Genomic DNA, 22,417 nt, shown 5'->3' with positions numbered 1-22,417 from the left:
TTGTTTTGAAGGGCAGGGTGGTGATCTGAGATGCCTCCGAGAAGCAGGAAATGGAATGAAAAGTCAGCAAACAAGACAGAAAAGACAGCGCAGAGAGGACCGGAGAAGCTGAATAGAAAAGCTGAAGGAAGATAAATGGATAATTTAACAGCCGTTCAGTTTTTAAGCAAGACAAAGAACAAGCTACATTGCATCAGAAAAGGACCAGAAATGATGATGGATGGCCTGCAGGATCGCAGAGGCCAGCCCAGGGCAGAGCTGAGGAACTAAATAAGGATTTGGGACTGATAGGGATTGAAGAGTTTTTCAAAATCTATTTAATGGTCAGGCAGGGGACATTGATCGCTTTTCAGAGGAAATGTTGAGGCGCAATGGGGTGGTCAGCCCTTATTTCCGATGTGGACAGGTGAACCAGGGAGGTGAGCGTGCATACACAGTGCTGTCACAGCGTACAGGTATTAAAATCATTTTTGAAGGAGAGTGGGAAAATGCTAATTTAATTTGATATTTATGAAAAAGCATTTGTCTGGGAAGCCTTTTTAACTATTGACTTATTTAGCAGTTCTCAGATAGCCAAAAAATAGCCCTACTGTGGGTATTTATTTATTTATTTATTTTTATTGTGTTGCTGGGGATTAAGCACGAGGTCTTATGCATGCTGGGTAAGGACTCTGCCACTGAGCTATATCCCCAGATCCATGGTAGGATTTTAAATATTTTATTTTATTATTGAATAGTTAACACATTGCCTAATTAACACAATTTAAAATGTTTGAAAAACAAAACCAATCAAGGCAATTATTCTTCTCTCCCCCACCCCCACCCCTGCCCCATTGTCTGCCTGCCTCAGTTTCCCTTTCTCTGAGATCAACGACTGTTCACTAGGGTGTGGTGAACAAGAAGATGGTCTATATAAAGCAAGAACACAGTGTCTCAACACAGATCCCAACACGCAATCCTTGCTTGTTGCTGTACACTCAGGGGAAGATCGGGATGTGCCCTTCTCTGCATGTAACATATGTGCCCTTCTCTGCATGTAACATATGTGGAGCTTGTAGTCAGAGTTTGATGGCTGCATACTATTAGATTTTGAAGATAAAAATTAAGTTACTTAACCAATAGCTAATTATTAGTGGGCATCGATGCTTCCAACAGTTTGCTGTTGTAAACAGGATGCAAGTATGCTTACAAAGACGCCGTTTCCACACTCTGTTGATAGATGAATAGACAGAAGTGGGGTCTCTGGACTTTGAGGTAGATGGTTTGCACTTTGATGGCTATTGGCAACGTTTGCTCTGTGGAGTTTGAACTGTTTTTATTAATGTTATTCCCATCAGTAAGGCCTGGAGTGCCATATCACTGTATCCTGCTTGACAAAGAGGGTATTAGCAGGTGTCTTTAACTCTTGTCAGTATCTTGTATGAAAGGGGTGTTGTTGGATGGCTCTAACTCTGGTCAGTATCATGTATGTAAAATGTATCTCACAGTAGTCTTCACATCATATGTATGATGTGGTTTTAGATGTTCTTACTCAAGGGTTGTTGGTTTCTGTAAAATCTTTTTGCCCTACTTCCTATTGAGTCAGAGCACACGGGATACTACATCTTCCCTAGATTGTCTTTTCACTTTGTTCATGATGTACATATATTAAGAGAGTTTTTTTGGAGTCTTTCAACTTTCATAGTTTGGTTTGGTTTGGTTTGGTTTGGTTTGGTTTGGTTTTGGACAGGGTCTCACTCACTGTAGTCTTGGTTGGCCTCGAACTCTCTACATGAACTGTACTATTTTAACTGATAACATTTTATTGTAATGTCCAGTACACCTTCCCCAATAGTCTTCAATGTTTTCTAGGTCTGATTATTTTTCTCTATAAATTTAAAATTTTAGTTCAAAACAAATCTAGTGTGTTCTTTCATTAGAAAACTTATTTCATTTTGAATGGTCTCTGACTGTGAACTAAATTGACATGCCTTCCTAACGTTTAAAAGATTGGTGTGCTGCCGACCAGGCAGCGTCTAACCTATTAAAGTTTATGTTCCTGAAGAATAAAAACTACACTTTAGGAATGTAAGAAAACCATGAGGTATTATTGTTCCACTGCCCCTTACATTCAAACAGCCCCGCATCTTAGCCTAGGGGGAACTTACGAAAAGCCACAATGATCCTCCCTTTGTCCAGTGCTACAGTGATCAGATGAAGCTCTTCCCATGGGCAAAGAGGCCAGCTACTGATGCAACACCCTCTGTGCGGGTGTGGGTAGAGAGGTGTAGATGATCTAGACACAGACACAGTGGTAAATGGAAGTCATCCCTTATTCATCCTCCTATTCTTTCTCTTGAGAATCTCATTATCTTCATCACCCTAGAATTAAGAAGAGGGCAATTTCTCTACTCTATAGGAAACGACCACTAAAAGAATAGAGGATTTCTGTCCCCAAAGTCCTCTACTTAGAGACATGGTATTCCACGTGGTCACTTTGGTCTCAGTCTCCCTATGTCTGAAGCATTTGGGATTTGAGAGTTTGATGACTCCCACCCTGAAATACAAGCATTGCTCAATGCTGAGAGTGAGGGCCTCTTTTAAACTCACATAAGTATTGCACCCATAACACACACACACACTCACATGTGAACATACACACATGCACACTCACATACTCACGTGTGTACACACACATATGTGCACACACAGGCACCCATGTGCACTCAGTCATCATCAGATTTTCACTGTGCCCACTCATTACTACCTGCAATTAGTCTCCAACACTTAGGGAAATTTTCAAACACATGCTTTTAAAAAGAGTGCATGCTAAGAGCATATTCTAGAACCTATTCTTGGAGGCCCCACATCACTGTCCTCCAAACATATTCAGACTAAAGGTACTGATTTGCAACTGTGCTTACAGGACCCTCTGCCACAGACATCCTATGCACTATATTTGGGGTCTCTTGGACTCCAGGCACATGAGAGAGACATTTTTAAGTAAGAAAATCAATGTCTGCAGCTCACCAAATGCTAATTTTTAATGGTCCTCTTTACACATTGAATTTTGGGGAAAAAAATTTTTTTGTATTGTTCTAAATCCTCAGTGGCCTAATTTTATTGGAAAACACTCTGATGTGTAAAAAGGTGGATTATTACCATGTGGCTACATTTTAGTTACATGTCCCAACCACCTCTTCTACAAAGTCCCATCCATCAAAGCCTGCTGCTTCTGGGTCAGCAGCCATTCCTGCCAAGTCAGGAGTCGCCCTCACAATGAACATGATGGATGAGCTACCAGGCTGCTCTGAAAACCCAGGCACCGGGATAACCCAGGACACTGTCCTAGAGGGGCTCATTAGAGCCGAAGCCACTGTTCTCTCTGTCCATTCACAGGACCTGTCCTTTCGGCTTGCCTGTCAATTACTCCTCACCGTCCTGGTTTTATCTTCCCAGAGTAAGGTGGAGTTGGGATGTAGATAAAAAGATTCATTGTCTACACCTAAAGTTTTTGAGACGGTGTTGAGGTGCCCTTGCTTTTCGAAGTAGCCATGTACCAACATCAGGGATTCTGAAACGAAGCCCTGCAATAGAAGGGATGCCTGTCTGTTGTTGGCCCTGCAATACGATGGGAAGAGGCTTTTGTCCCCAGCACACTGGCTAAGTTGCCAGATAAGAAGATACCACAGGGTTTGTATCCAAGCAGGACTGGGCTAACCTGCCAACACAGCTTTACATTTAACCATGCCATCTTAACATCTGTGAACCTTATTTCCCCATGGATAGGTGCATGATCTATGTAAACAGACTGGGTGAGACCCACCCCCTGGATGGTTGTGAGGTTAGATCAATGAAGAGGCAGTGCTCCTAACTAGAAACCAAGGTCCACCAATAACTCAGTGGTCCATCATCTACTCTCTAGAACAGCAAGCAATGGGCAGTTCCCAGAACAGGCTGTGCCCAAAGATGTGGTTCATTCAGCTAGACACGGCACAGTCCCCATCATGCCCAGCTGTGTCATACAGCCTGACATTACGGAAATAGCAATGCTTTAATCCTGGAAGTCTAAATTTCTTGCCTCATTAATTCAGAATGTTAATGTCATCGTGACTATCTCTTCCCACAAAGAAATCCCTGGAGCATATAAAGAAGAGAGCAAAACTGTGGGGTCAAGACAGAAATGGAAAGAAAGGGCTTCCCTGTAAACTTTCACACGCACTGGTAGTCCACTCCAGCCTTGGAGAGAAAATAACCTCCTTGTAAGTTATTACTGGTCCTGTAATTAGCCTCCAGAATGTTAAACAGGATACCATGAGCATCATCTTCAGGTATACCTTAGGTTGACGATGCTCTTAAGACTCAACTGAACCGTGCTTGCCAGGATTCTAATGAGCCTGCCAGCTTTTCTGCGAAGCATTACCGCTGTGGCTTTATCATCTTTACTGTTCTTTGGTAACTATCTCCCATCACTTAGATTTTAAGATCTCCAGTATCACTAACACACACACACACACACACACACACACACACCCCTGACAATATGTTTTGGTCTCTGCAAACCTCTCACACAGCCAGCCTGTCATTGCTCAGCAGTAATATACCACATGCAGAAAAATCATTTTCCAAGTTGGACAAAGGAATCCACCCTGTGGGTGAACACAGTGTAATACTGAATTCACACAAGGAGGAAATAACCGGCTGTAGGGTTTCTTTTCTGGGTTCACCTGGATCATCACCAGGCTAAATGATTGCTGAAGGCTAGCTGACCAGCCCCTTTGGGTCCCCTTTCCTAAGAGCTACACCTGTGCTGTCTCATTTTTAACTCTGCCAGCAGAGGGCGCAGCAGACGTTCTCCTCCATCGTCTGCTGGGTCCACAAATCAGGACAAGATGAGACTGTAGAACCTAAGAAAACTGGCCCTCTCTACTGGCCAGGCTGGGCTTGGGGGAAGGGAAACACATGCTGTTTAGTCTTGACACTACCTTGAAGTGGGAAGGGTGAGTGTCAGCACCGTATCTACACTGAGGAGGGTGAAACACCCATGACTAGACACCAGTTCAAAGTTTTGGGGGAAGCCTCAGCAAATTCAAATGAAACCTATGGATGGAAGAGAATAAGGAGCAGAAATAGGGGTGCGAAGTTGAGGTTGAGCAGTGATGGAATTTAGAGGCTTACGTGGCTAGAGAGCAGAGAGGGGTAATATGTAGGAGAACTGGGGGGCGGGGGGCAGAGACACACATCCTTCTCCCTGCTTACTCTGGAAGGGTTCTAGTCGTTGTTTTTTGTTTGTTTGGGGGTTTTTTGTTGTTGTTGTTTTGTTTTTTGGTATTTTGAGACAGGGTTTCTCTGTGTAGCCCTGGCTGTCCTGGAACTCACTCTGTAGACCAGACTGGCCTCGAACTCAGAAATCCGCCTGCCTCTCCCTCCCAAGTGCTGGGATTAAAGGTGTGCGCCACCACTGCCGGGCAGTCGTTGATTCTTAAATAGCAATGCCTTCCATCTACTGGGGTGTATGCATAAGGCATGAGTCAGCTTCTGTGGATTTTCCCACTGGGTGGCAGGGGTCGCACACTGACCAGTCACCAGTCCTTCGAGAAGAGAGCCTAGTCCGCCATTGTGATGGCCAACTCTACACACAATGTGGGCCTGACTAAAGAGTGTCCCAGTGTCTAGTTGCGAATGGAACCAGAGGCCCAGCCTCTGAAGTCATAGCTCCATCATTACAGCTGTTACTGCACCACAAAGAAAAAGAGGGGGAACTTCCAGCTTAAGACCCACTAGCCTCAGGCACATTCCTAAACAAATCCTTGGGATATCCCGAGGCTGGGGGGGGGGGGCACGGGCTCCTGGAATGGGAAGAGTGGTGGGCCATTGTTTAGCTTTTACTGTCCAAGAGAGTTCATTTATAACCCACTGCTACCCCTCCCTCTCTCCCTCTCTCTTTCCCTTCCTCCCTTCCTCCTTTCCTCTCTGAGGGAGATCAGTTTGTTCAAGGATCAAGATGATTAGAACATCCTTCCACGTCAACAGACAGTCAGAAAACAGAAACCTAACTAGGGCATCATTTATATTCCGCCACTAGTACCAGATAAAAATAACCTAGACTAAGCAATTCTGGGCTGCTGTGCTATGGCACCCGCACAGGCATGAAGAGATCCAGACCTTCTTCATCTTTTTTTCAAAAGTGGCTGCCTTGTTAAAGCTTGCCTCACTATCACAAGATAGCCACTGCAGCTCCAGCCATTAAGCTGAAATTCCACCTCATCGAGGAGACAGGGATAAAGGGTGGAGAAAGCGCCACCATCTGGGCTGAGCGTGGTTCTTTAAGTACTGTGCCTGAATTCCCCACCTTATGGATTCTGCTTACATTTCACCAGCCATTGGTAAGTTCAAGGAAGGCTGCGCAGTATGAGGGACAGGCAGCTTGCTAATGCTGCTAGAAATGCCAGTGTCAACAAAATAAACGACCATGTCCCCAGATAGGCCAAAGGTTATACGGCCGGAGACTCTCAACCTCTTCGCTGTGGCCAAAGAAGGAGGACAAACAGTATAAATAGATCACACCACAGTGGCTAAAAGCCCACTGTGTCACAGGTGCGAGTCAGGGCCTCTGCAGGGGCATCTTCGCATTCCCACCCTGTTTTCATTCCCACGTGTTAGCTCTGTAGCTTGACAGCCTTTGCACCCTGTTCAGGATCTGCAGGGTGAACTGTTTTCTTCTGCTGACTTTCCTCACACCAGTCGGAAAGAACTGCAGGATTGGTGTCTGTTAAAAACGTTTATGGGAAAATTATATATTTAGTGTGGACAAACAAGACCTGCCTAGAAATTAAGTTTTCTTTCCGAAACTCTCATTTTCAGGGTTGCCCCATACAAAATTAGATGCTGATGTCACAAATAAAATAACTGGCGACTAGTGTGGGCTCTGGATTCAAAAGGCTGTGTTCAAACCCCAGTACTGTCTTCCCTGGGCAAGTGATATAACATTTCTCGGCCAGGGATTTTTGGCTTTTGTTTTTAGTGGTTTTTGTTAGGTTGGCTTTGTTCTATTTTGTTTGTTTTTTTGTTCATAAAATGGGAGAATAAAGATATATCTCCTGCTGGTTGCATCAAGGACTTGGTAAGGAAAAATGATTTTGAGGCATGGATGCAGGACCTGACAGACATACACATGTAAATATTCATTCTTTATTTCCAGGCTTCTGAAAGTTACACAAATGGATGCTCTAGAGCTACCTACCACTAACGTGGAAACGTTTCTTTTAAGAAGTCTGGGCTTTGCTTCTGAGTTCACCGCTATCGCTCGATTATTTGTTTTTCCAAGTACGGCTTAAAAACTGCTGGGAGCCTCATATGGTAGTTAATACATTATCTTAAGCAATTTAATGCAAATTAATTTTTACACAACCTTGAGTTTCAAAAGCCATTGGACTGGGGAGGGAACAAGTCGGGTTTAGGAGGCCGTTTGCTCTCTCCATCTGGGCCCTGGAGCAGCCCCATCTGCTCTCATGGGTCCCACCAGCTCTCTGCAGCTCCCCTGCCAAACAGCATGTGGAGCCTTTAAACTCAACAGCACGCTCCAGCGCCCGGAAGGACGGATGCTTCCAGTCTTCTAGGGAACATGGGGCGATTACTAGGGCATTTCAGTGGTCTGTTTTTGAATTGTCACCCGAGTCAGACATCAGGTTTCTAGTTAGTTCTTATCTCTGAGTTTCCTCTTCTCTTGGGATTTCGACTCTCTCTCTCTCTCTCTCTCTCTCTCTCTCTCTCTCTCTCTCTCTCTCTCTCTCTCTCTCTCTCTCTCTCTCTCTCTCTCTCTCTCTCTCTCTCTCTCTGGGTTTCTCGGGCTGTGTGTGAGAGCTTTGGCCTTGTTCTACCAAGTATTTCAGCACACAGTGGGAACCACTATGCGTTTAGGAGGGAACAGCAAGCTTGGGCCTGTAAGGGCCGATTGGACGGGAGGCAGGAGACTAGTAAGGATGCTGTCACAGGATTCAGGTGGAGGAGTGTGATAGCCTGAAGGGGGACTGTAGCATCCATCAGCAACAGACACAAGTACAGAGACCCTGTGGAAGGGGGTGACTGTGTCATGGGGGTGAAGAGGACATTACTGTGAATTCCAGAGAGGGATCGATACACAGATAACAAGGATTGGCTCCTGGGAGAGCAGCCCTGTGAACAGATGAGGGGATCTGAAGGACGGGGATGAGTTCAGCTAAGCCTGGTCAAGTCACTGTGTCTCCAGCCATCACAGCACATGGAGAGGAGAAGCTTAGATGTGACTGACGGGCAGCTACATCACTGCAATGTGGCATGTCCAGTCTGGGGCTGTTACCTGTTAACTTGTCAGTAACCTTTGCCTTTCAGAACCTAGAAGTTCTGCAGTTCACTAATTTGTAAGTTAAGACCGGCTAGCACACTTGGCGGCTTCATTCTGAAGTCACACGCCTTAAATAGAAACCTCCTACGTTTCTCAAAGACACTCTTGCCCTCGTGACTCGTCAGTCATGTGAGTCTGAGAGACTCTGAAGGCCCGCCACAGCTGACATGGCCCTTGGCCCTTCTGCTGGAGGTCTGGGTGGCTGTGTCAGCGGCACGTAGTGTCTGTGCTTTTCCATTTCAAACTGCCAGTCCCCAGAGGACCCCTGCCATTTCACTCAGGAAGGGGACAACCATGGTAGTAGAAAGCTGCTAGAAAACTTGCCCGAGATGAGCACCAACTCCATTTGTCCGTGTTACCCTAGGAGGCAGAGATGTAGCCTTGCCTAGCACAGACTGGGGTCAACCCCAGGCAATTAAAGAGGGGGAGCATTTCAGAAAGTACTCTGAGTCCTTTCTGTTCCATAAACCATATCTGAGTCTCTCATGCTGCTCTTTGATAAAATACTGGTAAGAGAAGGCAGAAAATGCTAAGTCATATTTCTAGCAATTTGGAACTATAATCCAACAAACAATAATCTTTATTCATAAAATGAATATCTAGCTCAGATAGCTCCCTCGGATGTTATTAAAGTATTGATGATATATTTGGACACATTCAGGTTCAAAGCCCAGTCTGGTGTGAATTTGGTTGCTCTTGTGCCCTTACAACGGCCATCAGGCAGAGGGGCTGTCACTGTCTCTAGGAGCAAGCCAGGCTCTTACTTATTCTCTTGTCCCACATCTTGATGTCTCAATCCCAGAAGTGACTGTGGTCGACGGTAGATGTTTTTACCACGCCAGATGGTAGCAGGTGTGGGTCATGACTGAAGGAACTTCCGGCCAAACTCCGGCTGTTAGCAGCCCAGAGAGCTGAAGGCAATGTGGTCTCAGGAACGATAGCACCGAGAGAGCTCTGTGCTCATCTGGAGATGAGGTTCTAGGTTTGTCTGTATGGCTGGATTGGGTAGCAGGTCAGAACATGGCGGCCTCACTTTTAGCCACTCTTAGGATACAGATAGGAAGCCTTAACCAGCCACTGGTCTATGACAGGAAGAGAGGAAAGGCCAGTACCTCCCGAGGTCACTGCAATAGGAATTAGCTTTACAGCTAAATAAGTAATAAAGCACAAAGGCCCTGCCTCTATTCTGTGCGAAGATCATGGAGTGGCACAGCCATCTGTCAGTTTCCCATCACTATAGCAAAGCAGCCATCATTGTGGCAAGGAGGGCATGTGGGGGGAACACAGCTATCTGGTCATAATGTGTCCAAGGTCAGGAAGCGGAGAGCTCAGCTCTGCAACAGAACAAACCCTTTTTTACTTAAGTCGCTTCTTTGTTGCGATGACAAATGTAACTGATATCCATATAAAACCCACAATGTCCAATATCCAGAACCACCAGGCATCCAAAGGCACAAGAAAATCCTGGTGCATAATAATGAGAAGACTCAATCAGTGCACTTTAAAAAGAAGAAAAAATATTCTTAAAAGCTTACAGTGATGGAAACTCCAGCCTATGAGTAGATGGACCATTGCTTTGGGTATATAATGGGGGTGCCAGATAAAGTATATGGCTGAGCTAGCCTGAGTTGCGAATACTAGGGCTGGCATTTGCAGTGCATCCCAAACAGATTTATACTTCAAGTTTCCCTTGGTCTATAACAAGAATGCCCCTTACCCAGCAGCAGGTGCATCCCACAGTGGGTCAGGACACCTTGCCTCCTGGGAAAGCCTGGTTTGTCATATCCACCACAGACTCAAACCACATAACCCTTCCATTCTTCACCCAGAGCATCAGCAGTTACTTCTGTGGTTGTGAGCTTCTCATAATTATGCACAGCTTGCATTCATTGTCCACTCTAGTTAGTTTCTGACAGCTGATGGCTGGGAAGGGGATAGTCTACTTCCTCTGCACAAGGCCAGCCACCTAGGAGACTCCACAAAAATAATGGGGTGGGGTCACATCTTTAAAGTACTAAAAATAAAATGCAAAGCATTTTCAGCATGGAAACTATAGTTGGAGAAATTGTTGGCGTGCTTTGGGTCTGCATACACAGGAAGACGACAGGAGGCTTCAGAGAGAAGGCTGAGCAAAGCAAGAGGGAGGGAGCTGCCACACAGTACTTGAAACCAGCAAGACTTCAGTGAAACCCTAGCTCAGTCTGCCACTATATGATGACAGGCAAGTCATTTGACCTTGTTGAACTGCAATTTCCTTACCTATAAAGAGAGACTGAAGAGACCTACCACGTAGAACCGCCACGACATTTTTGTGAGGCAATGGCATCGGGCCCCTAGCCCTGGCCCAGTGCAGTAAATGTTCTTTATGTAAATCCTCCTCACCTCTTTTTCTTAAATGTCATCAGAAATGGAAAAGGGAGAACATCATTTGTCCAAAGGAAGCTAACCTCCCTTCTCGGCCAGTGAAGATACTATACTGTATATGTGGGCTCATCCACATGTCTGGAAAGCTAGGTTCAGTTAAGCACTGTGGTTCATGGCTGGGATGAGTCTGCTGTCACCTCACAATACCCATATCTTTCAAAGATAAAGATATTTTGGGTTACCACAATTTGGGTTACAGAGAGTACTGTTACCAGCATCTGGGGTACCCTAAAATTTACAACCACCACAGAAAACATTTATCTAAACCACAGCAGCAGCCGTACTGAGGTGGAGACACTGTCAACCTCTTTCATTACCCACTGAGTTGCTGTGAACAAGCCCTTCATTTAGGTCTTGGTTTTTCTCCATTACACACCAACAGCAACACGGATAAGAATTACATGGAGCTCATGAGGTTCTTGAGAAAGTTAGCCATAAGTATGCCTGAGAGAGCTCAGCCTGGCACTGAGTAAGCATTCCATAACACGGGGTGATGATGGTGGTAACCCATGAGATGAACAGAGTAGCCAAGCCAGATGCATGTAAAGGACCAAGAGAGTGAGTCAGCTGCAGGAGATCTCGATGGAGTCATTCGCCAGGTGGAGAGTTTCTTTCAGGGGCGGGGCTTCAGGAACATTCTAAAGCAATGTGTTGTGAATCTTGGGAGAGATGTTGTCCTCTGTGTACACACCAGCATCTGGATTGTCCAGAGGAGCGAGGTCCAAGTGCCAGACCTGTGTGTTCTTAGCTTTATGAACTCTCTCTCTCTTTTCAAGGCCTTGAGACTGTATTTTCATTTTCTTGTTAGCATGCTTACTATAAGCCTCTTGTTCTCTATCTTAGACACTGTCTATGTGTGTCTATTTGCAGATACATACTATCAAAATACAAATTCACATACCATTTGACCAGAAGTGCTAATTCCATCCTTTGACCTACTATTCTTCATCTACAGAATGGCTATATATGGGATATTCTTAACACCATTACTTAGGATGACCAAATATTAACAACACTAATTTCCTTTAACAACAGAGAACTAGTTTGACAGCTGTGGAACAATAAGTAGCCATAAAAAAAAATCTCACTTTTAATTTATACAGGTAAAAATTATTCTTGAAGGCCACACTAAACAGCTGCTCATACTTATTGTCTCTTGGGATGGGAATTCAATGATTGGGGCCGTGTAGGAGCCTTTATAATGTACATTTTTGTACCCTCATGTATCCCTTGAGCTACGTGGAAGTTACTTATTGAAAATATAAATAAAATATTGTGCTAGCCACTAGAGAGCTCAACAATTGAGTGTGACTTTCCAAGCCAGGAGGGGGAAATCCCTCAGCCAACCCAGATGGCTAGGTGTAAGGTATGTCCCCTCGTACAAACAGCATCCCAGGTACTCTGGATGGAACAAGAGAGTGCTAGTGGTATCCAACTTTTGGATCCAATTGGGTTTTCACAGGATCGACACTAGAGTCATGAGTCCCACATTGTTCTGGAGGGGTCTGGTCAAACCCCTGGGAATAAGTTACAGAGCCACAGCCTTGAACTCGGAGCAGGAAACACTAGTCTAAAACCAGAGGGCTTTTAGAACTCCTTGGGAGACAGTGTGCTCATTGCTCCTGGGGTATTTAAATGGTCGCTAAATGACCATGCACAGGAATGCCACAGAGAAGCTGGGCACCCTGTGGCTGCTGCAACCATCTATGAATCCCTCATAGGTGACAGTGGGTACTCTTCCTCTCTCTCTCTCTCTCCATGAGGAGGGATTCACTTTCACAGAGCCATCAGGGATTACCTGCTGGTGGCCAGCCTTCTCGTCCACATCTTTGTATGTGCTAGGAGCAGTTCTCTTGCTCCCAGCACCTGGCTAGTAGTCGCCCGTGAACCTTGGGGCTTAGGTTTGCAAAGATCCCTCTCTCTTCGTGGGAAAACCTGGCTGTGTTCCCACCTCTGATTCATTCCATTCTTTACCCAGAGCATCAGCAGCAACTTCTGTGGTCCTGGGTTTCTCATAGAAAGCACACAGCTTGCATTCTTTGTCTACTTGAAGGAGTCCCTGACAGCTGGTGGAGGGGGAGGGAATACTCTACTTCTGCTCTTTGCAGGTACTTTACAGACACAAATACACCAGTTCCTCGCCCTTGCAGCCAACTGCATTTACGTACAAACTTATAACATCAGGGCGATTCCTCAAGATGGGGAATTTTGCTACCTTTGTTCAGAACTAACACTTGTCCTAAGAAAAATGATTCTTCCTTTAGTAATCCTATCTCTGGAGAAAACAAAGAAAAGGAGGGAATTTTGAGAAATCAGTATTTCTCCCTCCAACTTCACCCCACCCCCACCCCCACGGTGTTTTATTCCACACAAAAGAAGCAAGAAAAAAAGAAAGAAAGAAAAAAAAAGATATAGGGGGAAAAGCTATTTGGGGCTAAGCCAAACAAACTTAAATGCTTTAAAGAATAAATTGGTGGAGTAATTCGAATCATGGGCAGGTGCTAGGAATGTAATTTAGTAAATGCTCGGGAACCTGCCAAAGAAGAGAAAAATGTGTTGCTTTTGAGATCATTTCCCAGCAGCTCCATAAAAGAAAACTGATTACAGGAATTTAATAAGTAAAACAGAGCCAGAAATAGTGTGATCAAATGAGTTTTTAATTACATTTCGGCAGAAAAAAAAATTCCAATTCGTGCTCCTGGGATTAAAAAAAAATAATTTCTAGAGAAATGCTTTTGTAGCAGGAAAATAACATATACACTAATTTCCATAGGAATTACAGTAGTCGGGTTAATTAAAAGGCTTGATCAGAGTAAAGAGGAGACAGTGCCAAGGCATGCTTAATAAAACCACGGCAGCCACGGCCGCCTCACACTGTGGTCAAAAATAAACAAACCGACAAACAAACAAACTAACAAACACTGAGCACTCAGCAGGATTGGGGCATCTGCATTCTTCTCCTGGAAATAAAGGGAATTTTTGATCCCTCGGTTATTATGTTGCTTTGCTCTTTTCCTATATGAAATAAATGGTACGTCTGGTTTTTAAATGAGATGTTTCTAGTCAGTGCAACAAAGGTTGCACAGGCACTCACACACAGAGGTGGGATGGAGGAAGGGTGAGAATAACAGTGGGAAGCATTACCTCAAGCAGCAGGAGTCTCACTACTTACTCAGATCTCTTTAGGGGGATCTGGCAGAGCTGTCGAGCTGTGCTTGAGGGATGGACACCCTGCCAGAAGTCAATCAAACCACTTGGAAGCAGGGAACCTCTTCTCTTAAAAAGAAAACTTAAATGCAGAGGGAAGTATTTAGAAGGATCTATGGATCTTGTGCAGTTAAGGGCCCTGCAGCATCAGTTTCATGAACCTGGTGATCCATCTGTCCCACATGGCACTCCTCAGACCTCCCTTCCCCCCATCTCCCCACGCCTCTCCAGCCCTCCCTTCCATGCCCCGACCTCTTCACATCATATCTGTTGCCATACATGTTACTAGAGTGGAAACAGATGTTTGAGTTAGAAGGAATCTAAGGTTTTTAAAGTGCAAAGTTAGGAACACTGAGAAAGTTAAGAGGGCTTGCAGCCAAGCCAACCAGATACAAGGACAGGTCTGTGGGAGAGCAACAGAGCCCTGACAGCAGGCTCCCATGAAGACCCGTTCTCTTCCACACATACCTAGAGAAACGCTCCAGGCGCTGGGACCCATCCACATCTTTCAGAACTACATCACTCCATGTCAATCTGTGTGTTCAGCATGGCCACCCCGCATGGCCACCCCACATTTTGCTTTAGGAGGAAAACGAGTCCCTCCTCTTGGGAATTCACCTGATCTTTTTTTTATGTGGGAAAATTACCCTGGGCATCTGGGGCAGAGTCATTGTAAGTTTTGTTTCATTGGGTTTGGTTTGTTGTTTTGTTTTGTTTTGTTTTTAAGTTCCCAGCCTGATGGGCTGGTAGGCAGAGCTCTCTGCAGGCAGGCAAAGACACGCATGTTGATAGATACAGGTGGGCTGCGTTTTGTCTTGTTTTGTTTGATGTGCTGCAGACTCAGAGCCTACAAAGCCTTGAGGAACTCCCAGCCCTCTTGTCTCGATCATTCTCTGCCTGGGCTCTATGAATCCAACACGATAGTGTTGGATGCCTGCATATTCTCTGCAAAACAGTTCACATTTACCAAAGTAATCATTTCCCTTCATATAACTGGTTCCCACCCCACCCCACCCCTTTTAATACAGAAGGTGAAAGACTCTACACATCCATGACTCAGGTTCCTCTCTCCACCTGTTTTCCTCTTTGTTTTAGGCCTTGGTGAAGGTCAATGCAAAACTGAAGCCAATGCTGGATTCAGTGGCCGACAACCGAAGAAAGTGGGAAGAGTTGCACCAAAAAAGACTACAGGTCTCCGCAGACCCTGCCAGTCCCGTGATGGCTGGGGAAGACAGACTGTAAACCACCCAGAACCGCTGCGCCACCCTGTGACCGGGAGGGTCCTCCGCATCCTCACCGACTTGCTTTGGTTGAACGGCAACATCCTATTGGTTCAGCTCCGACAGTCTCAACTTCCCTGATTGTATCAGGAAGCACACAAGAAAGTGTCGTTGGCAGCAGAGGAACGAAGGATGAAGGATGGAGGGGGACAGAGAATATGACCCTCAACTTTTCCATCCTGAACCCATACTGCTGGATTTGGATCCATGGCCATCAGCCCCACTCCTGCTGAGCTGAGAGGACACCGTGATAAGTGTCACTATGGCTGCTTCCTGTACGGTACTTTTCTGTTATGAGCCCTTCCTTTCTTTACAGCCTCTCCTGGAGCAGGCTTTCTCACCAGACAGTCCCGAGAATGCAGATTTGCGTTCTAGATGTTTTACTTTTAATCCTACTGCTTCTTAGTGATGCACCAGGCCCTTGGACTCATTGCCTAGTGGATAAACCTACATACCTTAATAGTGCCAGGTAACCCCAGTCTTGATTCCTACAGAAGTAGTATAGTAGGTGTGTTTGTCTAATTGGTGTTACACAGGGTCTGTAACTTTGCAGTGAGATAGATCCATGGTTCACTTTTTGAATTCAGCCTTTTGTAAGCAAAGTCTTTTTTCTAGGAGGAACAGATTAATAGTTTTATTACAGGAAAGGTAAAAGGAGATCTAAGGCTACATGTACCACGAATGACACGTATGAACACTGGAACTGCTTCCAACAGTGAGAAATAGTTCACAGGTGCAGAGGAACCCAGTGACCAAGCATGGAATAGTTTGAAGTGAAGGGGTTGAAGGTTTGAGGATACAATTTAAGGAACCACAATTTTACATTTTTCCTCACATGTAAAAAGAATATTCTAGAAAGGCCAGGAAATAACATCTGTACAACCTATTTCCACTAGGTCTATAGAACATGAAAACAAACAGTTTTAAATAGATGCGGTCACTAGAATGCTGCTTTGATGCCCAGTTCACCTGAGACACTAAAGACAGGATCTGTCTTACCCAAAGAACACTGGGCTTCCTGTCTCTCACTTTGCATCATTAGCTGAGTGAGTTCGGGCTAGACTTCTGTTTCCCAAGGTGTCAAGTGAGATTACACTAGGGATTTATTTGCAGAAATCCTAGCATTAAAATCCTTTATCCAAATAAACTTTTAAGGATCCACTAGGGCAAAAGACAGCTGGAATCTGAAATTTTCTGTGTGAAGCAGGTCTTGGGCATCCAGAGCCCAGACAAGCATCTCTTTGTTCACATACATGGTGCTCCACAGAGAGATTCAGAGAATCGGGAAATCCCTGGGGGATGTAAAACCTGAGAGTCAACCCAGCTCTGAACAATCTAAAACTTAACGAAACTTTTTTTCCTCAACTTATAAAACATTTTTTTTCTTTGTTTAACTGATCAGTATCAGTTTTTAACTTTACTCAAATCCAAAAGAAACAGGGGTCTAGTTTCACCCGGTTGTGGCCTTCTGGGTATTCAGGAGACATTTGAAGGGGGGCAGGTAGTTAAATGAAGGTAACAAGACAGGAAAGGAGTGAGCTCAAAATCATCCAAGGAAGGCAGCTGTGTTATAGCAAGAAACAACATTATAAAGCATGCAAAGGGTGGGGCTAGAAAAAGAGAATAGAGAGGAGACAGGAGAAATAGGGGCAGAGGCAGATGGTTAAGACAAACTGGCTAAGGAGAGGTGAAAGTCAATCCAAACAAGCAAAAATCATTGCACTTCCAGAAAATAAAAAAAATAAGAAAAAAAAAAAAAAGAGGGTGCAGAACCTTGTCATCAATTGAGCAGAAAAGAGACAATTATACAGGGAGGGGCTTGATAGAGAGAAGTAAGATCAGTGCACTAAGAAACAATGTTACTAGGTGCCCTTTACAGCTCTGTCTGCAGGGAAGACTGGAGAGACTGCAGGGGAAAATGAGCTAAGAAAAAAAAAGCTTCCGCAGAGCAGGTAAGAGGAGGTTGTTCAGATTTATGGATTTTATTAAGCCAGTTTTCTGAATCACTCTGCTATAAAGGAAAATAGCTTCTGCAGAGCTGTCTCCCCTCCTTCAGGTGAGGAACAAAGGCTGGGCGGAGCTAGGAACAGACGGGGTGGGGGTTGGAGGGTGGATGTCTGCAAGATCACTGTGTCTGCAGCCCAGGTGCTTTTGGGTACTGCACCACATCACCTCATCACGTTTATATCAAAGATGGGAATGGAGAATCAGTCCATAGGAGGTTGCCATGAGCCCGCATCTGTTACCCTTCCAAACAATAAATAAACAGCCAGAAAAACCGATACCGGTCCATCTACAGCAAGAAATTTCAAGCATGTGCTTTATGATAATACTGGACCCAGGGTCTTTCAGAGACTGCAGGCAGCAACGAGACAGGGTCCCCTCCACCCTGAATGTTGATGCTACAGAGTGCTGAGGGGGACATAATTTATAGCACAAACCCTACGGCTTCCACTAAGGTTGAGTTTTCCTCTCCTCTTCTTGCCTTTTTATTGGCTTTACTGCATGGTTGCCAATAGCAACATCCACTGGTAGCAAAGGGAGTTCAACACCATTGCAATCTGCCAGACAGTGGAGGCCTGACAATGTCAACCATCAATCAAATAGCTGTTTGTAATTGCTTCCATCTATTTCCCCTGTCTCAAGGTATCTTTCCCATTGTGGGTCAAAATTCAGAAACTGCTGACTAACGTCCCGGGTCTGTTTCTCCATGACTATGGAGAAGTTCGAGAGAGGGCGGTAGCCCACTTGGTGTCGAACCCTGGGGCTTAAAGGTTGGGATTCTAGGACTAGAAGGTATTTTTAAATCCCCTGCAGAGCAATTTCCTTCCCATGAACCTGAGTCATGTCCAATCTCTATCCAAAGCACAGAGAGAGGGAACTTCCCAAACCTTATTTATCACTGTTGTTTCTTGCTGAAGGAAGGCGTCTGAGATATGAGCCTTCTTCAATATAAGACTCGACAGACAAGGTTGCCTCCTTCCTCGGGTCTTTGGGCATGAACAGCTGAGATGAGTCCATCCTACTTTTGTATGAGATGTATTTTTTCAGAAACTAGATTTATTCTTACTGGTGAGTAGGTCACTAATCCGTGCACAAGCTACAGCACAGCTGGAGACCCTGGTGGGTGAGGGCACCTGGGCAGCCAGCCAAGGGTACCTACCAGTACACAGCAGGGCAGGACTCCATCCTAGCTGGCCGCCCATGGGCCTCTCATTTTGGGATTCTGTACCTCTGCAGGTCTCTATCTGTTAAATAAAAGCACCAACTTTTATTCAGTTTCTCTTCAAAGGACCAAGCTATGCTTCGCTTTGGAAAATTCATCCAGGGTCATTTTCTTTCTACTTCTCAAATAAAATAGAAGCAAACCTGAGAACCATCTTCTCATGGAAGGATGCAAAAATTTACGCATAGAGGGAGCAGGCACAGAACATCCTTCCTACAAAGTGTCTGAGCCTGCTTCTAATGATCGTGAATGATGCAGCCATCAGTACCTGCTTGTAACTGTGTTCTCTTAGTTCATAAAGAACAGTTTTCAATTATCTCACAGCATTGCATCCATACGGGAATCATTCGTTTAGAAGGGAATTTATAAAGAGAGCCAAGAAAAGTAAAAAGTGCGCATGTGCTTCCTGTGTCTGAAACCTGAAGGCCTACATGCTTCCCAGGACTTTGGGTTTGCAAGTATCTTGGATTTAAAACGATCTTAGAAATTTTTTTTTTATTAGTGCAATGACAGTAATATGTTTCAGGAATTCCATTGCCTTTTCTGTATGTCAAACCTTCGCTTATTTCAGTGACTCAAGCCATTAGGCTGACTCTACTTAATCTACTTTGCAGGACAATTGTTTTAAAACCCAGTTCTCTTACCAACCCTGGTGAGTTACCAGGGGAAGACAAAATGATTAACAAAAGCAACTGAATGTAATTTAATTTGGGACCCTAAAAGCTCTGTCACGCCTCCTTTAGTGAATTCTGTATGTTTCATAGTAGCAAACTGGGACTGTTTTTCTGCCGTGTACTGTCAAGAGCTCCCACACCCCAATTATACTAGGAATTTAGAGGTTAAGTCTGGATATTGGTGGCCAAAGTATCACACACTTCCTAAGTCAGCAGCTCTCAACCTGTGGGTGGAGATCCCTTGGGGGGGGGTCACACATCAGGCGTCCTACATATCAGATATATATTTACATTTTAAAACTCATAGTAGGAGAAAGTTACAATGCTGAAGTGGCAATGGGAGTAATTGTATGGTTGGGGGTCATCACACCATGAGGAACTGTGTTAAATGGTCGCAGCGTTAGTAAGGTTGAGAGCCACTGTGCTAACTGAACAATACTACAACACAGACAGAAACAAACCAGGCTGTGTCTGGAGAATTTCATGGGGGGCATTAGATTTAGCAGCACCCAGTGTTGTGTGCTCCTTGTCCGTGCTCCCACCCCACCCACCCCCCGCCTAGTGGTTTGGGGTTGTACAGACTTTGATTTTTGAATGTCCTTTGCATGTCTGTGCATCTCTCAGCAGCACTAAGGGCAAACTGTTCATCTGTGTCAGTCTGTACCAACCACTGTCTCTCAATGTACACACTGCTGCAAGAGCGTTGTATGAAGTAAATGAACTATTTGCTATGAAAAAAAGACCAAGTGTGTTCTTTGAGACCGTCGTTTGTGTGAGTTCGCTTCTGTGTCTATGTGTGTGTGTTAGAGTGCTCCTTTTTCTTTTGCTCTAGCGTAGATTGAGATGAGATCATACTTACAGCAGTTCTAAAGCATAGCGCAGTGTGGAGATAGTAGTCTAGTTACTGAGGCGTGTTCCCTTGGAGGGCTATCACTTTTGCTATTTTCTTTTGATTTACAACAATTTAAAAAGGATTCCCTACTCACTTGTTTCCTAATTATTGTTGCTTTACACAAAAGAAGGAAAAGACATGAAGCTCCTCTCTGTGTGTACTTTCCAGGCTTATCCTGTATTGTAGAAACACTTGGTTTAATGCTGCTTGTCCATTTCAGAAGCAACTACACATGGCTTTGAAACGGGCTACTTAAAAAAAAAAAAAAGACTTCTTGTTTTTAATAAAATGCTTAATGGTTAACTAACGCTCTGGCATAGTCTTTGTTTTGAGGTCTGAAAGAAGGATGCATGCTTTCTGATACCTACCATTTAAATTGTGACCGTTTAGCTCATTAACTTTGACCAGTGCTGTCTGATTGTATGCGAGGAGTCCCTGGACCTCATTTTTAAACTGACAAAAGATTCTTCACATTACTGAAGGTTGTCTGGAGGTAGAAGAATTCTGCAGCCGAAAGCTATCCCTCCATCCATTATGCATTGCTTACATCTGCATGAACAGTTACACAAGGTGGGGTCACATCTACACAGGACTGACAGCCACAGTGATGTGATACAATTATGCAATGGCTTCAGTGCTTAAACTTTAAAATTCTTACACCATTGTGCCTATCAGAATGAACTGCAACAAATAATCTAGAGCCAAATCAAATGACTGGAGAAGGAGACACCCAAGGAGAGAGGGGAGAGGTGCAGTGTGGCCCTCTACTGGACAGTATAAGCAAATACCAGCGCTGCCTGCTGCAGCCACTGGATTCTTTGTGTACTGCAGCCTGCAGTTCTACAGTGAGGTGGAACTGAGGATCTCTAACTCACAAAAGGTCTGTGGGGATGAATAAGCGAAGTTAAGCAAAGTGGGCCGGGTGATGATCGTGGTGCATGCTTTCTGTATACACACAATACTGGGGCTTGGAGTAGCTCTTTCTTTGAAAGGCTGCCCAACTGTTTTACAAACTAGGATCCACAGTTTCGCCTTCTCCACTAATCCCTTTTGTAAACCATAACGCTCCTGCACTATCCGAGACAAGTTGATTTAGTAACACTGTAAACTTTAAAATACAAGCTACTTGATCAAAATCAAAGTCCATTCAAGAAAGAGATCTTTGGATATTGAGGAAGATTTCTCTGAAAGTGAAGACCCACATGAGATGAAATAAACTAAACGTGAGTAATCTTGTTGATTCAGTGTACAGACAGCCCCAACATTTCAAAAAAACTGAACTCAGGCTCCTAAAACTCAGTCAATTACATTACAGATTTGGCCCTCATTTTGCTTCCCTGTTCGTAGTGGAGATGGGTTTGAGATGACCAAAGTTCAATGGGACTGAGCTCCCAAATGGACCATCCTGGGAAAAAAAAAATGGTCAGGAGCCATAGTGGGAAAGAAAACTCTGCCTTTACAGATGACTTCCTTTATTAAGGAAGATGTGTACATGTGATTGTGCATAAGACACTCATGAATTAGCAATGGACCAGCCACAAATGGTCACATTCATAGGGTAACCAGCGAATTGTAAAAGGGAACCTTGATCCATTGTACATTTGATCGCTTTGTATTGTGGCAGGAAGAGCAGAAGGATGCTAAGAACCAAAATGCTTTTGCCCTCATAGGTTTTGCATACTTTTCCTGGTAACTGCCCCTCCCCTAGTCCAGCAAAGCCATCCATGAGTGTCATACTACCTTCTCAATCATTAACTCCTTTCTATATGTCTCTAATGCACTTTATAAGAACCACAGCATCCTGTCCTATTGCTGAGGATAGATAATATTGCAGATTTGCTTTTGACATATACACCAGCTCGTCAAGACCCTAATGTAAACAAAAATGACATTTTATACTTTGTAATATTCTACTCAGTTTGTTTTCCAGGCCTTCCATCATTAATTAAAAGATCTCCTTTTATCTCTCCCATCCAAGAAACAATGAAACGACTCCCCAACTGCCTATCAGAGACCAAATAAAAGTCAGCCTATCACAGCGGTGGTTGTGGTCATGCCAATTTCACAGTGGGATTGGTGCTTATTGCATTTTGAAAATGACCCTGCCCTCCATCTGTCTAAGCCAAATGCCCTGCTCTTTTCAAGCCAGGCCCTGGGAGCCACTTCCCATGAAATAAGGAAGAGGACACAACATGGCTACCCTCCTGTGTACTTCAGCTGCTGTGCTCATTGACAGACACCAACACAGAGAGTAGGAATGCAAATGATCCCCTTCAGGTAGCCAAGAAATTTGGGAGAAAGCTGATAATCCTCTCTCTCTCTCTCTCTCTCTCTCTCTCTCTCTCTCTCTCT

General features: G+C 44.5%; 1 protein-coding gene across 1 annotated transcript in view; it reads left to right on the top strand.

Annotated features, from left to right (window-relative positions):
* Nucleotides 1-16,250, top strand: part of Pde11a (phosphodiesterase 11A) — a 342,530-nt gene extending 326,280 nt beyond the window's left edge. Inside the window, exon 20 of the mRNA XM_021192546.2 lies at nt 15,089-16,250. Within this exon, the coding sequence (XP_021048205.1) occupies nt 15,089-15,235 (147 nt within the window). The 3' untranslated portion in view covers nt 15,236-16,250. The remainder of the gene's footprint in view (nt 1-15,088) is intronic.
* The last annotated feature ends 6,167 nt before the right edge of the window (nt 16,251-22,417 follow it).

Source organism: Mus pahari, chromosome 3, assembly GCF_900095145.1.
Source record: "Mus pahari chromosome 3, PAHARI_EIJ_v1.1, whole genome shotgun sequence".
Classification (NCBI taxonomy): Eukaryota; Metazoa; Chordata; class Mammalia; order Rodentia; family Muridae; genus Mus; species Mus pahari.
Note: the sequence above shows the minus strand (reverse complement) of the source record. Positions and strands in the feature narration are given on the sequence as shown.